The following is a 16,063-nucleotide window of genomic DNA, read 5'->3' on the forward strand; positions in this document are numbered from 1 at the left end:
TGGAGAGGTCAGATCGTTTCCCCACTGATCGCCCAGGTCTTCACTTCAATCTGTTCTTGCTGCTGCAGTATCACACGTCACACCACATATGAAGGCATCATTTGTATCGTACACACAGGCTAAGCTCTTTAAAAAGTCCACCTGCAAACTTTCTGCTAATGAAACTTTGCAGGAAGCAAAGTAAAACTAACGGAAACACCCCCTCAATAAATATTTTCATGTTTACATTGAAATGAACTGGCAAATTCCTCTTAGAAACAGATTAGTTCTTATTAGTTATTATTAATTATCTGAAGACAAAAGTAATAAATTCAATAAAAGCCACAGAAGGAAGTAAAATCCAAATCCTCTGATACGAGCAGCAGACACTTTACCAGTGACACATTGCAAATATACCTTTGGGACAAAATCTCTGGAAACAAGCTTATACTTCAAGTTGTTCTGGCTCAATGAAAAATTATATCTTTTTTAATAAAAAAGCAGAAATCAAGACACAAAAGCAGAGCACAGAAGGAAAACCTGTAAGGTAGGCAGTCACCACAAACATAAATCACAATAACGTCCTGGAGAAGTGCTACTGGTACAATTAAGACATAGTAGCACTAAGTCAACCCACCATTCAACTCACCTGCTCAAACTCTTCCATGTCCACTTCACCATCGCCGTTCAGGTCAAACATCTTGAAGGCAATTTCAAAATTCCTTTGGGGAGCTACATTGAAGAAATATTAAAAAAAAAAAGACCAGTTAAAGAAAATACACAAGTTCAAAACAAGGCAGGAGTTACAAGTTCAGAATGATGCCATCTGAAAGTAGATTTCTACAATGCCTTTTTAAAGGAGTAAACAACTCTCAGGAATCTTTACAAGTATCATGGTGCTGTTTTTAACAGAGATTGGGGGGAAAAATGTTTCTTAAAAAACAAAGTATTCCTTTTATAGACGGAAAAGAAAAAAGCAAAACATCATCTCATATCTGTAATGAGCAATCAAAAGCAAATGACACCGTAGCAGGAACTGAAGCCTGTTGGGCATGGTGTAATACACACTTGGCCAGTTGATGTCCCTCCACGCTCTGTGCAGCAGCTGCTGGGTACAGAGTTGGCCAGGGCTCTAGGTAATTCTCTTCCAGACTCAAGCTCCTGTCACTGTGCAAATTTAAACAAATCATTACCAACCCTGTCTCAGTCCACATATAACACAGAGACAAGAACATGAGCTGGAGATCACCAGCTGGAACCCAAATGAGACTGTGGCACTCTATTTTTCATTGCACTTCGTCTATGTTGTTAGGCTTTATCTAGCCAGAATTGTGTGAATGCATCAAGCTGACAAGTTAGCTTCATAGCAACCTATTACAGCAAAATTGCACTGCTATTGTGCATCCTAAGGAATTCCAGTAGATTTCTGTTCCAGGTTCTGCAACCCGTTAACATTTAAGTTACAACAGTACCATAATTTTCTCCCCAAATTAAGCTGATGTCAGAGAGTGCATATTCTTCCACTACATTCAAATATATGCCACTTACACGGATTTTGGCTTTCACTAGGATTTGCAGGGAATCCATCAGGCTTTAACTATTGCTCAGGTTACCTTAAACAATGCAGTTCAACTCTCTGTTCTGAAGGGCGTTCTTCCCCCCAGAGCTGGCAGCAGGACACAGGTCACCAGTGAGGCTCAGCCCCCTTCAGCCTCATCCATTTTTATTGACTTTAATATCTCTTGCAATGCTCAAAAAAAAAATAAAAGTTTCAGCAGCCTCTATGCTAGCCTCTATGCTAGCACCTCTCAGGGATGGCAGCACAAAGAGGAATCATTCAGAGAAATTAACACAATTAACTGAACTGGATTTGTGTATTGTTTACAGCTTAAATTTAAGGCCAGAAGACTTTTATGTTGTATTTCCCCTTACTATAATAAATGGGAGCACTTTATGGATTCAGCACACACGTTAACGAGGTTGGGTTTCCAATCACTTTGAGACTTACCAAGATGTACGACACCATTAAACCTGACGACAGAAATGGCCTGTTGCCCACCACAAGAAATACACACCGCATGCAGGTCCGCAGTTATCTCTGGGTTTCCAATTTCCCCACACTACACAAGCCATTACCTGGGCTTTAAATCGCAAACACTGAAACGCCCTACATGAAGGATGTCCCCTGTAACCATGTCAATATCCAGCAGCACGCTGTCTGATAGTTCCCCTTCCCTGTGCCATTCTGCAGCAGAAGAGATGCCTCCACCCTGGCTCGTTCATCCTGCCCAGGTCAGCAATAATAATAATAATGCAATGTCATGATGGGATTTATACTAATTCCTCATTTCCTCCAAGAATGAAAATATTAAGAACCTTCCAGCTGCTCTACTAGTAATGCATCCATTTCATTCATTTTAATTGCAAGTTCCACATGAAAACCTGCAGGCATTTCTTTTCATTAGCCCCAAAATCTAGTGCTGCACTGCAAGTCATTTGCTCTGTGAGGAAATATTGAAACACAAAATGAATCCAGTTACAAGACGCTAGCAGAAGAGTAATTTACTTACAGGTCTCTTCCTCCCATTTTCCCTGCCACAGTACAACAATGCATATGCTGAGGTTGCCAAAACTGTTTCTCTTTATCAAAATATTATCGTTTTTTCTTTTTCTCTTCCTTAAAGCAAATGTATCATGGTCCACCTTTGGAAACATAGCGTGAACAGAGAAAAGAAGGCATATTCATCCTATGTGCACAAAAGCCATTCCTTTCCTTTCCCTTTTCCAAATGCAGAGAACAAGACCCAGAGAACAGCATTAAAGCAAGCAGTTCTGCAACAAAATCCTGCAGGGTCATTATTGTCTAGGAAAGTGACTTGAAATTGGCAAATTCAATTACTTCATCCCTTTAATAAGCAGACAGTTTCATCCTCCAGCCCGTGTACCCGCCATCAGCTCTTTGCAAAACCTCTCCCAACCAACAAGTGTAAATCATGGGAATGAGAGGGCAGCAGAGGCGATGAGTTCAGCCAGCTCCTGCTCAGGAACGTGTCCCTCAGTGCGTGCCCTTGGGCCCCAGACACCCATATTTATGGGTCCCAGGTGAGATGGCTGCTGCCTTTCCACTTGGGCACAATGATGCTGACCAAGACTTATTGAGAAACAACCGTTGTGACAGCAGCTGAATGTAGCCCTTTCACACCATGCCCATCACCTGTGGTTACATCAGCCTCTGCCACTTCTACCTTGCTTCCTTTTATGCTTGCAGAAACTTGCACACCATTAAACCCACTGGCAGGCGTTTGCCTGCCTAACACCTAAAACCCACTTCTGGCTTGTCCCCAGTACTGCACTGCATTTCCAGCTCTTTGATTGTGCAAGCCATCTCCTCATAAGCCTCTCTGACATTATTAAGGATCAATAGTTTTTCTTTACGACTAATTTCCCTGGGGAAGCAAGTCAGAAACTGGTCAGGGCAACTGCATTTTTTCTCCAACTTCATTTCTAGGCTGTAACAGTTCAGTAAGAGTTCAAACACAGGGCTATCTGCTCACACGAACATTTTAAAATTTGAAATTGGTTGACAATTTAAAAATGGCTTTTGTTCTTAAAGAATTTGTTCAAATACAGTGTTTTAAAACAGAAATGAGGTAAGGAGACCAGAAGGCACACACACACAGCAGCATCGAGAAGACAGCCAGCCTTCACCAACCAGCAACGCTGCCACACTGAGAACATCCGCCTGGCCTATCAGCACAAAGCCCCAGGGGATTTCTAAGCAATTAGATGAGGCATTTTTATACCAATTCCATCATTTTTAACTATTTTGAATCACTCAAGGGACCAATTTGCAGCACTCAATTGCTTTTTATTGCCATTTACTAACACCAGAAGCAACGTTTTCTGAAAGACTCTAAATGCCCACTTTTGAGAAATGCCACATTTCACTACTTTTGCACTTGTTTCATCTTCTTTTCCCCTCTTTCAGGAGAAAACAGCATTCTACACTTAAAGAGATGACTCAATAAGTCCTTCTCTGCAACTGCTGTAGGACCTCCCGCGGCACATGACTACAGATGCATCTATTCAGCATCTGCCTTAGAGGTAACAACTATTAGGAAACCTATTTCAAACACCCTTGTGAGCTGACAAGATCACTTTCTTCCAAGCACTTGGAGTTTGCTTTGTTCAATACGTGTGCACTGATGAGGGGATGTTTATAAGGCCTGGAGCACCCTCACCCTAACAGCCATTTGCAACAGTCTCCACCACATTGGTTTTTTGGTGAAGGAAGATTAGCATGGCTCCTTTTAGATGCAGTTCAAAAATTACTTGCCAAGGTAGTTGGGAGTCTTGGTGATGTTACTAAAGTACAACTTCTAGGCTGCTCTTGTACTCTTATGGAACATTTTGTCTTCAGTGGGAACTACAGCAAGAAGCAGCTCAAGACTCCAACATCCATTCTGAAGCCCAGCAAGATTCCAGCTGGGGAGCCATTTGGAGAAAAACTAGTCATTAGAAGTTAAACACTCTAATCTCTTCTCCATCTGTCACAAAGTTAAGAAAATGCATTTTCTTCACCTTTGGGAAACGTGCATCTTTATAATCAACCCTAAATTAACACAGTTCTCCTAAAGCAGAGGGAAATAATCTACAGAGATGGCTGTTCAAGCCTCACAGCTATGACAATACACACATCATGTTTTTCCAGGCCACATTAGAAACATCTTACCTTCTCCCTCCAAAGATTAATCAGGATTTTTCCACCTTCAGTTACATGAATCAATACGGCTATTATTCTGTCTCTGCATTTTAGCCAAGAAATCTCTCCCTGTTGGAACTGGAACATTTTTATCTGAAGGAAAGAATCGGGGTCAGAGAAAAGCTCGCCATGACAAGACTGCAGCCAGCAGCAGTATCTGGTTTGGTATATGTGATCACAAGTGTAGCAGGGAAGAATTTGATAATACAGCTGAACATAATGATCTCCCAGTACTGTAATATTTTTTGAGAATGGAGTAGAAGCCCTATGGGAAGCAACTGTCCATGGAATACAGATGTCAGAGCCCTCATTACAATGAAGACAGAAAATGGAATATCATATTCCAGATATTTTTTTATTTAATTGCTCCTTTATTTCTGAAAAGGAATGCTGGTCTAACCAATTGAACAGTTCTATTATAAATAATGTTAATCCAGTAACAGTTATTCACATGGAAGTACTGTAATCAAGTCTGCAGCATGAAGACTGAGCTACATGAACGCACTACTGGAACTAGTGCTACCTGTAAACAACTAACAGTCTCTTCTTACAAAAGGAAGGATCAGAATTACCTCTGACTGAAATAACACAAATACGTCAGAATTAATCTCAGCATACAAACCCACTAAAACACAGGTTTCAGCTTTAAGGCAGACATGAAACCCCAAAAAAATAAGTTGATCTATTTTCGAACTCCAGCCAAAATCTAAAATACAACACTGCTTTCATGAGTGGGAAAGTGTCTTTCCTGCGTGGCAGAAGTCCATCCTACTTGCATTACTAGGAAAAGCTTGGGACAGGAGGCAGAAGCAGCAAAGCTGATGGTTTTCCAAGAGTCGTACCTGAGTGCTGGGAAGCAGAAAATGGTAGCTGTAGCAGCCCAACAACTTGCCAAAAACGTTATTTTCCAACCAGAACTGCTTTGGCAGCATTGCCTGGCTTGCTCTCAATGTGAGATGCCTGCATCCAGGACAGCTGCATACATGCCACCTCTGGGACCCAGGAAGCTGGTGGGATTGAAGACATCCCTACATGTGTGTATGCATACTGGGAGACTGAAGGGCTTGAAAGCTTAGAGTAATGATAAAATTAACATGAACAAGTATTCTTAGTAACTCAGAGCAACCTCATTTCCTTTTCTTATAGAAACAAGCTGTATAGCAGTTGGTGTTACTTTGTAGGATAAAAACACCATCAGTAAGATTATAGATCTCACTTTTGTGCCGAGCCCCACAAAAGGCTCACGATGCAGTCAGAAAGTCATTCCCAGAGCTAGCTGCTTTGCCATTTACTCTCTAAACAGGAAAAAAAGAAAAAAAAAAGCAAGAAAAAACAACAGAGATTCAATCTATTCCACACAAGAGGCTTCTCAGGGGCCATTCCTGCAACAGCACTGGGAATTTGTGTTGCAGCCCGGAGCAGGGAGCAAGGAAATGAGAAATGTCACTGGCTGGTGCGGCACTTGGGACAGGGCCCATAGGGCACAGGAAAAGGAGCTGCACATAAGCTCTCAGAGTGCTGGCAAGGGAGCAACTCCTTTGGCATGAGACTACATTATTTAAACCCCTTTCTTCATGGAGTAAACCCAGACACAGTGACAGTCCAATTATGGAAACACCACTAACTTATTCTGTTAACATCCAGCTCCTTCCAGTGCCTGTTAATCAAGCAAGCAATAGTATGCCTGTGCAACAGGCCACGTTCCTTCTGAAAAGCTCCTTCTCCCCTTCCTCCAGCTGTCCTGTAAGTCCAAAAGCAAAAACTTCATTGCTTAGGGATGCAACATCTACTTTCCTGTGACAATTTAAGGAAAGGGGTGCAATCCCACCTGTGTTCTGCTCACCTTTATTCTGCTCGTAATTCTACCTCTGTACCAGAATACAAAGAGCAGCTGAAGCACCAGAAGCCACGTGCTCTCCCCCCAAGGCCATTCAAGCTCTAATTACCTTTAATAGAAGGCAGGCTTTCTGAAGCCAGCTATTTTATTAGCTTTTTTAAACTACATTTTCACTGAAACACAGCAACTGATGAGAACAGACAGTGCTAAAAGCGAGAAATCAATTGTAAATAGAATATGGTGACAGACTTCATTTCATGTGCAATATGCAAACAGCTCTCTGCAAGCAACATGCAGATGAAGGCTTCAGCCCTCTCCTCTCCTCCCTCCCCAACAGCTGATACTCAGCCTGCATTTCAGGGAATCAAATCAAAATGAGCTTCAGCTGCAGTACAGAGATAAAGGAAACAGAACAATCAGAGACACTCTAGCAGAGCCAAGCAGCACTTTCAGAAAAGGGTAAGGAAACAGGAGACCGACATAGGGAGTGCACAGGATGGGCACGAGCCACCCCAGCACTCACTGGGCACCACCACCCCAAGGAGTACTGCAAGATGCAGCCCTCTGGTCCCTTAAGTTTCCTGTTTCCAAAGGTTAGCATCTTTCTAAGATCAATAAGCCAGACCAGATCATCAGTGATGTCTTCTCATGACTTCTGAGCACAGCAGAAGCATCTCTTCCTCCCACCACAGACTCAACCTCATGGTTCCCTTCTAAGCTTGATATGGCATCTTCTTTCTCCAGTATTTTGCAACATTAAGCTATATAGTGTGATCTACATCTCCCTGTTGTCCAAACACACCCGTAACATTCGAGTCATCTTGAACTTTCAGGTTCAAGAAACATTGTCTTCTTCGTATTTTATTTACTTCCTAGTAGGAAAACAAAGCACTACTGATTCCTGAAAGGTAATGTTTACAACCAGGTGAGCAGAACAGGCAGGGTGGCATAACAGGGGATTCCTATCTTTACAACAGAGCAAGATTTAGTTTTATTTTCAAAGAAGCAAATGCTTTAAAAATGAAAGCACAAGTCTTCTGGGGGGCAAACTGCCATTTGACAGTAGCTCTGGAGATGGTCCTCTATCTTCAAGAACCACTCAGCATAGTTCTTGAAGGACAAGCCAACACAAAAAGGAGCCTAAAAATCCTGGAATGTTTTCTTTTTTCCTCCTAACAGAAGTTTCTACCTTGCCTGTCCTTCACATCATTCTTCAAAGCAAAAACTACCCAATTCTGTCTCCTCTTGTTAGTCTGATGCCCTAGTAATTGTGGACATGTTTAGCACCCTGAAAGTAAGAGAGGAAACCCAGCCTGCCTCACAATGCTCTAATGCAAGGCCGGCTGCTAATCTAGTGCAAGGTGGTAAACTGTTTTATTCTCACAACAAAGAAATTAAACCAAAGCAAGAATTTTTATTTATTTCTGCTGTCTGTGGAAGCACACGCAGTTTGTTTGGCATGGTGCATACTTGCTTCCCAGCTTGTTCACAACAACTGGTACAGCCATAAAAAGACAAGGGCAGTGCTTGCTAAGCCACATTTAGTAATGTGATACGATAGGTTTGGGTCTGCCATCTGCAGAGACTCAAATTAAAAGCACTTGCTATAAAAGTGAAATTAACTCATGATTTTGGCACAGTCTGGACTAATAGAAGAAAAGAACGGCAAATATCTTGAGTCAGCTCTGAGACTCAAAGATGCAGATTAAAAATCCAAAGGAAAATCCTTGGCTCGAAGCAGCGCTACATATCCGTGTTTGTTTTTGCGACACGAAGGTCACATACAAGCTTGCCCTGCCAGGGCAGGGTGACAACCAACAAGGCCTTGAAGCTTGTCCTGTCACAAAGCCCCCAGAGTGAGGCGTTCAGCAGACGAAGGGCTGCCTCTTTCATTCACCCATGTTACAGCATGCAAGAGCACAAGAAAAAATACAGCACCTATTGCTTCTACAGAATGCCAGCAACTTACCTGACTGACTCTGAGAACAGCACAAGGCAGGTAGCAGTGGGGATTTATTAAAAAAATGCCAAGTGCCAGGATTTTGTTTTAATAACTTCATCATACGGAAGAAAAGTTTGGCCCTATAATTGTGTATTGTTACTATATATAAACATTTTTGAAAGCCTGGAAATAAACTGTCTCCATTCATTTGGAAAGCAGCATTGTTCTCTTCCAACAGGACTGAAAGACAACAAGGAATTGGTTAACTTCTTTTCTGGTGAAATGGCATCTCCTGACGTGCATCGCAAAGACGGCCCTGTGCCTGCTTCCCCCATGAGCAAAGGCTAGAAATGCCATTCAACATCACCAAATTCTTCAGCTTCACCCTTCTTTGCCAACAGAATAAACTTAAGTCCCAACACTCAGAGAGCAGAAGGCTTTGCTGGGACAGATCAGCAGATCAAAGAAATACCATGAATGTAAGTCAAGCAGTGAGAGAAGACAGAAGGTATCTAGTGATGTTTGTGGAAATGTAAACTGCTGAACTTCTCATCAGATTACATCCAGCACAAGTGTGAACTTACCAAATACAGCTGAAGAAGAGTTTGTACAGTTCATCCAAACGCAACAGTATCATACAGTTAGCAGAACTCAAGAACAACTGTCCATTTACAATTCTGAACAGTAGGTCAAAGGACTCGTTCCCTAAAAAGCCACATTCTTAATTAAGAAATACTACTTTGGAAGTCATCGATCTGCTCATCTTTCTGAACTACTGAAGCTAAATCTAAGAGAGATGAAGCAATAGCAATTGTTGACCCCACTCATGTTACAAGCAATCAACAACCCCTTTTAGGGAAATGTATGCAGAGTACAAGGGAAAAATTATTGCTCGTAAAATTCCAAAACTTAAACAAAAGCAGTAATTGCAAGGAAAAAAAAACCGTACTTACTGGAAAGGACTGTTGTGAGGAAAATGTAGTCTGAAAAAGAAATGAGTCCACATTCCCCAAGAGCATAAAATATACTGTCTTCATCAGCAAACTTTTCTCGCTCCTGAGACAACTTCTGTTAGTTGATCCGACCCCAATCCCAAAAAGAGAAAATAAAGCAATCAATTAAATACAGAACCCGAAGGCTTTCTTTGTGTCCTTACCACCAAGCCATTCATGTACACACACCCCTACTGTCACCATTCATATTTAGCGGACCTTTTCCAGCCTTCAAATCTGTCAGAATTGGTCTGCAAAGGTCAGTGCTTCCTTATCTCAAATCAGGGATAAAGAATTGCACAGCAGTTGGTTAAAACTAACTGAAATACAGATAAACTAGGTCAATTTTGCTTAACATTGCCTGAATCTATGAGAGAATACAGTGCTATATAAATCAGATCTTGGAAAATATAAGATTTCCACAGGAAATTATCAGATTTCATTAATAGCATTTTCATTTTAGTTGTGCTCTGTAGCAGTAGCCAAGGAAGATCTATTTCACACAAATGTGGAGTATGATCAAAGTTACTTTAAGTCTGTAGCAAACAGAAGCACACAGTTCAGGAGTGAGTTCAGCAAGCTCACTGAGAAGGACCAGGACTGAGACCATACTCTGACCTCTTTGTTCCACTTCTTTTCCAACATGTTGAAGGTTTAATAGAAACCATCACGTGTTTTATCACCTGATCTCCTTTACTAAGCTAAAAATCCAAGCCACTTTGATCCGCTGAAGCTTCAAAGACTGAAAAGGATCCATAAGACTGTTAAGAGCTGCATATTGAATTCCACACTGGTGACCCACTTTAAGAACATGGCAGGGGGAGGCACGCACACACACGGACGAAAACAAAATTAACGTAAAGAATAACAGCTGTGGATGGGGTTATTTCATAAAATCAGTTCATGCAAGCACAGAAGCGTGGTCAAGGCAGGCTGAATTTAGGATCAGCTTTAGGAAAACCACCAACAAACACCACCACACGAGGGCCCAGCTCCACAGCTGTCCCCCACTGTTACCTCTGTCTAGCGGAGATCCCATCATATACAAGATAAAGGAAAGAAAACTGGTTAACCAACAATACAACAAGCAGACAAAACATAACATCAAGTTGAACAGTTAGACTTGCAAGGAGCAAGAAAGTGTTGAAGCAACCAGGTGGTTGCTTGGACTGAGGGCTGCTACAAAGCCTGGGGCCACATCCCAGCAGGGTTAGCACCTCGCCCCTGGGGTCAGAGCCATGGGCTGTGGGCCGGCGTCTCTCATCCAGCCCAGTTTTTGAGAGAACTCACCATTGCAGGTGGCAGCAGGTTGGGGATGAGTTCAGCTAATAATTTAGATGAAAATTTAACCCGTATCTGGCTTGGAAATCACAAGAAAAGAGACAAAAATACACTTTTCAGGAAAAACGTTCTGCTCTATTGATCAAGCACAACTCTTTACAGCAGCTCTTCCTTTATTCTCAGGAGTGCAACAGGAATTTAACAAGAGGTGTGTCTCTCACAGCAGACAACATTAATGGCATTCATTTCACGCAAAGTAACTGATTTATGCTTACAGGATATCAGGTTAAAGCATTGTTTACTAAAATGCTTTTGCCTCCCCTTCCCATCAAGGCAGTTCCCACACAAAGCAGCCTTCAAGCCAACTCATTAAGGACAAAAACAACACCTGGCTTTCCTTAAAGCTGAAGGGAAGATCAAGGAGAAAATCAGTTTCCTGGTACTGCTTCCTGATGGTGCCATCAGCTGTGTCTCAGCTGCTCACATGATTCATTGCCCTGAACACATTTCACCAGCATTTACCACAGACTAGCTGCTAGCATCCACCTGCTTCATTTGCTCTAGGGACCCCCATGAGGAAGGTCCAGAAGTTGATTTATTCATTTCCAAGGGTTCCACTTCTGTGCTTAAAATTCACAGCTAGCAAACCACTCAAACAAGTCTCCATGAACTTAAAAACCAGATCCACTGAATAACAATAAAGTGGATATCAAGTCTGCTACTCTCTGAAATAGAAAGGTTTAGACAGATAGGAGGGAGAAGCATTTATTCATCTGCATCTTACTTTATGTCAATAAAAAAGGCTTTTTTTTAAAAAAAAATTTTTTCTTTTTTCTTTCTGGCTTCACTGCTTTCTATGGAGCAGGGTAGAAGCCCTTCCCACTATGGGAAAGGCTAAGAGCGTCTTTTTCTCCTCTTTACAGATCACATTCTCAAGATTTATATTTCCTCATAGAGAAAAAAAACAATCAGTCAACCCTTTGCTCAGTGACGAGCGGATTTAGGCTTTGCTGCCGTTCTGTTGCAAGCTCACACACGCCGAGTGTTAAGGTGCTCCCTTAACCAGAAACCCATCACAGAACAACAGCAAGGGTTGGGGTGCATCAGCTCACGTCAGTTTAACGCTATTTGAAAAGAAAAGGCGATCTGCAATTAGCATTCTGTAAGATGTGTAGGGCAAAAGCAGACCAGTAAGCATGTCCAGATGAAAACTTCCAGCACCAAGCCCATACTGTTGGCTGGATCAAAAGGAACTAAGTTTTCACAGACAGATGATGGTTAATCAACAGAAGAAAATGTTATTAAAAAAAGGCAAATACTCAGCAGGTGAATTTCACTTATACATACACAAAAAATACACATCACTTATGAGCTAAGGCTTCCCAGCTAGGTAGCACATCAGCTTGCCTGCACTACCAGGCCTGCTGTGGGGGGCACAACCCCCAGCACAAAGTGAATTTTCAGAGTGCATCGTTACAAGTCAGACATCTTCAGCGTAACATTTTTCTCTATCTTAACTCCATTCCCCAAAGCAGAACAGTACATTAAAAACACTCACTGCTATACTCCAAGTGCATCCCAAACTGAGCATGTGCAAGTGAGCAGGGCAGGCGAAGGGTTTATTTACAGCTGTGATGCCTCCTGCCATCAGGCAGTAAACTTGTGGTACACACACCCACCCACACCCATTAACAGCTGCATAAGAAAGCAAGCCAAATATACAATTCATTTCAGCCCAAGCACAACTGGACAAGGTGAGTGACAAACCAGCAGTCATGGCGGAACAACTCTGTACACACACAGGTAAATTCTCTTACAATATCATTAAACATCAACAACAGGTGCAAAATAGTAGCTTTTCACAATGCCAAGTTTGGTGTGCACCTTCCGATTCAGACAAGCAGCAGCTCAAAGACAAGCACCTCTCATGAAACAGCTGGTGTTTTCCCTACATTTTACATCACATGGGTTAAGCACTCATCTCAGTGGTACCCACAGAGGGTAGCAAACAGCCCCCCCAGGTGACTGTGAATGAAGTGGAATGCCACACACCCACAGCTCCCCAGACCGTGTGATGCACAGAGACTGCAAGCAAGCAGAGCACCCAGAAATGTAACTAAATTTCACATATTCTGCCCCAGAACTGATGAGCTACAGGAGCACCCCTCAAGCCAAATGCACAGTGCAGCTCCTAAGCAAAGGCAAACATACATGAGCTGAATCAAAGCTTCAAGGTACAAAAGATTTGGAAAACCTGCTTGTTCCTTCCTTTGCTTGCTGAACATCACCCTTACTTTGGGTGACAAAGTGGTTTTCCCAGGGACGAACGAGGAGCGCAAGGTGCCAGGGAGATGCAGGAGCGGTGTGCCAGCCCTACTGCACAGAGCTGGGATCACCGGCATGAATTCATGGTTAATAGATCAAACGACACACTCAGTCTGTTTAATACTGAATTAAGCAAATCCAGAGAAGGATGCAGTTCTGCAAGTTAACAACTGCCATCTCTGGTTTTATTCTGCGCCCGACTGCAGCTAGGAAGCTGTATCAGCAAAATCCTTGCAGACCCACTTTGTTCTGCATTTCAGAACTCCTTAAAGAGCAGCACTTGACTTGCCACTTTGGGAAGAACATACACTTGGTAAGTCACTTCAAGATGACAGTGCATGCTCCAGTCCAGAGAAGAAAACATGCATTCAGCACCACTGTTCATGTAACGCCTTTGTGTTTCAGTATCACCCTCGTACTTTCTGCAGCCAACCTTCAGGAAGTCATCAGCCCCCCACTCTCACCCACCAGAGATTGCCTTCCAGAACCAACAACACATGACAGTACATGCAAGACAAACATATCTCCAGAATCAGAAAGTAATTTTGTGAGAGGAATTTTAGGTGAGCCATAACCAATTCTTATCGATACCATACAGAGTTCATTCCTTTTTAAAAGAAACATCTCACAGGTACCAGCATTACTTGAGAAATACAAAATTGTGAACATTTCAAATAGTGATAGCAGCTTGCTGCAAAGCATTCTGTTCCAGTCCCAAGTGACCACCCTCAGTTATGCTAACCTTTAAAAGATAGCTATTCATACGCTTCTCTTACAGTTAAGAATAGACAGAGGAAAAGAAGTTTAGAAATGCAGAAATATTTGTTTCACAGTAGGGGTTTCTGAAAATCTGTGCTATAAGTTTTCCCAATATATACAGTTAAAATCTCTCTGATTAGGCCCGTCCTGAGTTTTCCAGCTTCACAAAATGAAGGTGACCTGTATTATTGCAGTTTGGGAATATGCATCTCGAAAATGAAGATGTATCTAAAAGAGCACGTGACCAAGATGGACTTTATAGAAAGCAACTCCCTGCATCTTGTGTCAATTTCTACCCTATTTTTATCTGCCTTATAAACTCTTGCTAACCCTCAAGCCGTGATCAAAATGGTAAAGCTTGGGAATTATTTTTTTTGGGGGGGAGGGGCTGACGGGGAGCCCCATTACTATTTGTGAACACCACACTAAGCAGTACATATCAAGATTATGCACCATTAGTGCTGCTGGCATCCAACTTGACCCGTGGAGGTTTAACTCAGCAGACAGCATCCTTGCAAGTAAAAGCCTATTAGGAGCTCCACGGCTGCTGGAAGAACAAATCTTCCCATCACATTTATTGGACGGCCGTTTTAATGAACGCACTGTAAATGGTCTTTAGCACCTACCACTGGAGTTGTTTGACATCTTTAAAAGCACTGCTTGGCCCCAGGCAGCACACTGAGGCACCACATGTAAACACGCAGTGAGGAGGCTCCAGCTTGCCTTCTCAGAGCCTGCAAGGCAGTTGGCAGGGACAGACCCAGCCCCTTCCACCTGGGAAATGGCTGTGCAGGTGCTCACTGCAGCACCATGTTAGTCCATTGCAAAAGCAAGAGGAGGAAAAGCTTTAAAGAAATGCCAAAGCAAGCTGCAGGCAATCTCACCTCAGTCACTGACAATACTGAACTCTGCCTGCATCCAAATGCTTAGCTAGCTTCTGAAATGAAGGGGACTTGTTCATTTTCACTTGTTTTTCTGAAGATGGGAACTTTAGAGAATGAAAGCCATTAATTAAGAAATTTTATGATACAACCCATGTTGGCACCTCATACCTACAATAAGAAAAGGGAAAGAAATAAAAAGGAAAAGGGTTTTCAGAAGCAGGCAAACAGAGCCTTTCAGCCTCTGTGTTCCAAAACCCTGTGGGAAGAATGGCAGGACAGGTCCCTGTACAAGGAAACAAGGACAAAAAAGAACGTGAGGGGGAATAGAGCATTGAGGCATTTTTTAAAGCTAGCTTTAAAATGGGATGTGAAGTCATTTCAGATACAGTACTTGGGACTTCATTTTAATAAAAATATGAAAAAAGGTGTTTAGGTTGTGAGAGAATTCATTACAGCCCATGCAAGTAACTCAGTAATAATAATAAACCAGCAGAGAAGTTTATGGTATCATCAGTAATGGCTCCAGATGATTTATTATGAATTCTACATATTAACATGGGCAAATGCAAACAGACTCTGCATGACAAATCAGGGTGGTGTCAGAGCATAGGATAATTTATGACTGCCTGATAAATACTGCAGCTTATGACCTTTCATGAGCACATTTTAATAAGCAGCTTTTAAACTCTCTACTTGTGGGGTTATTTATCTGCTTACATGCACAGGGGACACAAATACACAGCAGGACATTGATGAGATTCTGCATATCTCTTTCTCTCTCTAAATTTGAATTTGGACACATACAGAGAATGAAGAATTAGGCATCATTATTAGTACGGGTGGTCCTCTGAGACTGGAAAGAGATTTGCATTCACTCCTTCCAGCCAGGCTGGAAATATTCATCCCTTTGCAACAAATGGCACCTGAAATGCAAGGCCAGCATTCGGCACGACCAAGAGAAATGACACAGACTTTCCAGACCCTTGGCAGGCAGCACACGCAGTCATGCACAGGAGGAACCCCTGCTGGGAAAGCAGAAAGGAAATGCTTCTGAAAAGGGACAGTCTACACTGCTGCTCCCTGCACTGTGGAGCTGTGCTGCTGGGCCAGAAAGGGGTTGTGAATTCCATCCTCACCCTCAGCTTCTTCACTCAAAACAAGCCAATTCATTCATAGCCATTGTTTTGGCTGTAATAGCTAGCAATAGCTTCTTAGGAAGTATTTAATCTTTATCCACTGCACGTATTTGCAGCTGATGCCAGTTCCCCCCAGTCTCTTAAACATCTGCAGACACGGCTTTTT

The 16,063-nt window shown here is 42.3% G+C and overlaps 1 protein-coding gene across 8 annotated transcripts in view; it reads right to left on the bottom strand.

Annotated features, from left to right (window-relative positions):
* MICU1 (mitochondrial calcium uptake 1) overlaps positions 1-16,063 on the bottom strand; it is a 93,464-nt gene that overhangs the window by 30,230 nt on the left and 47,171 nt on the right. For 3 of the 8 annotated variants that reach the window (XM_019617552.2, XM_031554409.1, XM_031554405.1), the window contains 4 exons: positions 10,803-10,868; positions 10,530-10,535; positions 9,474-9,588; positions 629-711 (listed from right to left, as the gene is read on the bottom strand). In XM_019617552.2, coding sequence (XP_019473097.1) covers positions 629-711; positions 9,474-9,588; positions 10,530-10,535; positions 10,803-10,868 — 270 coding nt within the window. The remainder of the gene's footprint in view (positions 1-628; positions 712-9,473; positions 9,589-10,529; positions 10,536-10,802; positions 10,869-16,063) is intronic. The other 5 variants (XM_010714319.3, XM_031554407.1, XM_010714320.3 and 2 more) reach the window with 3 other exon arrangements.

The sequence above is a fragment of the Meleagris gallopavo genome, chromosome 8, assembly GCF_000146605.3.
Source record: "Meleagris gallopavo isolate NT-WF06-2002-E0010 breed Aviagen turkey brand Nicholas breeding stock chromosome 8, Turkey_5.1, whole genome shotgun sequence".
NCBI lineage: Eukaryota > Metazoa > Chordata > Aves > Galliformes > Phasianidae > Meleagris > Meleagris gallopavo.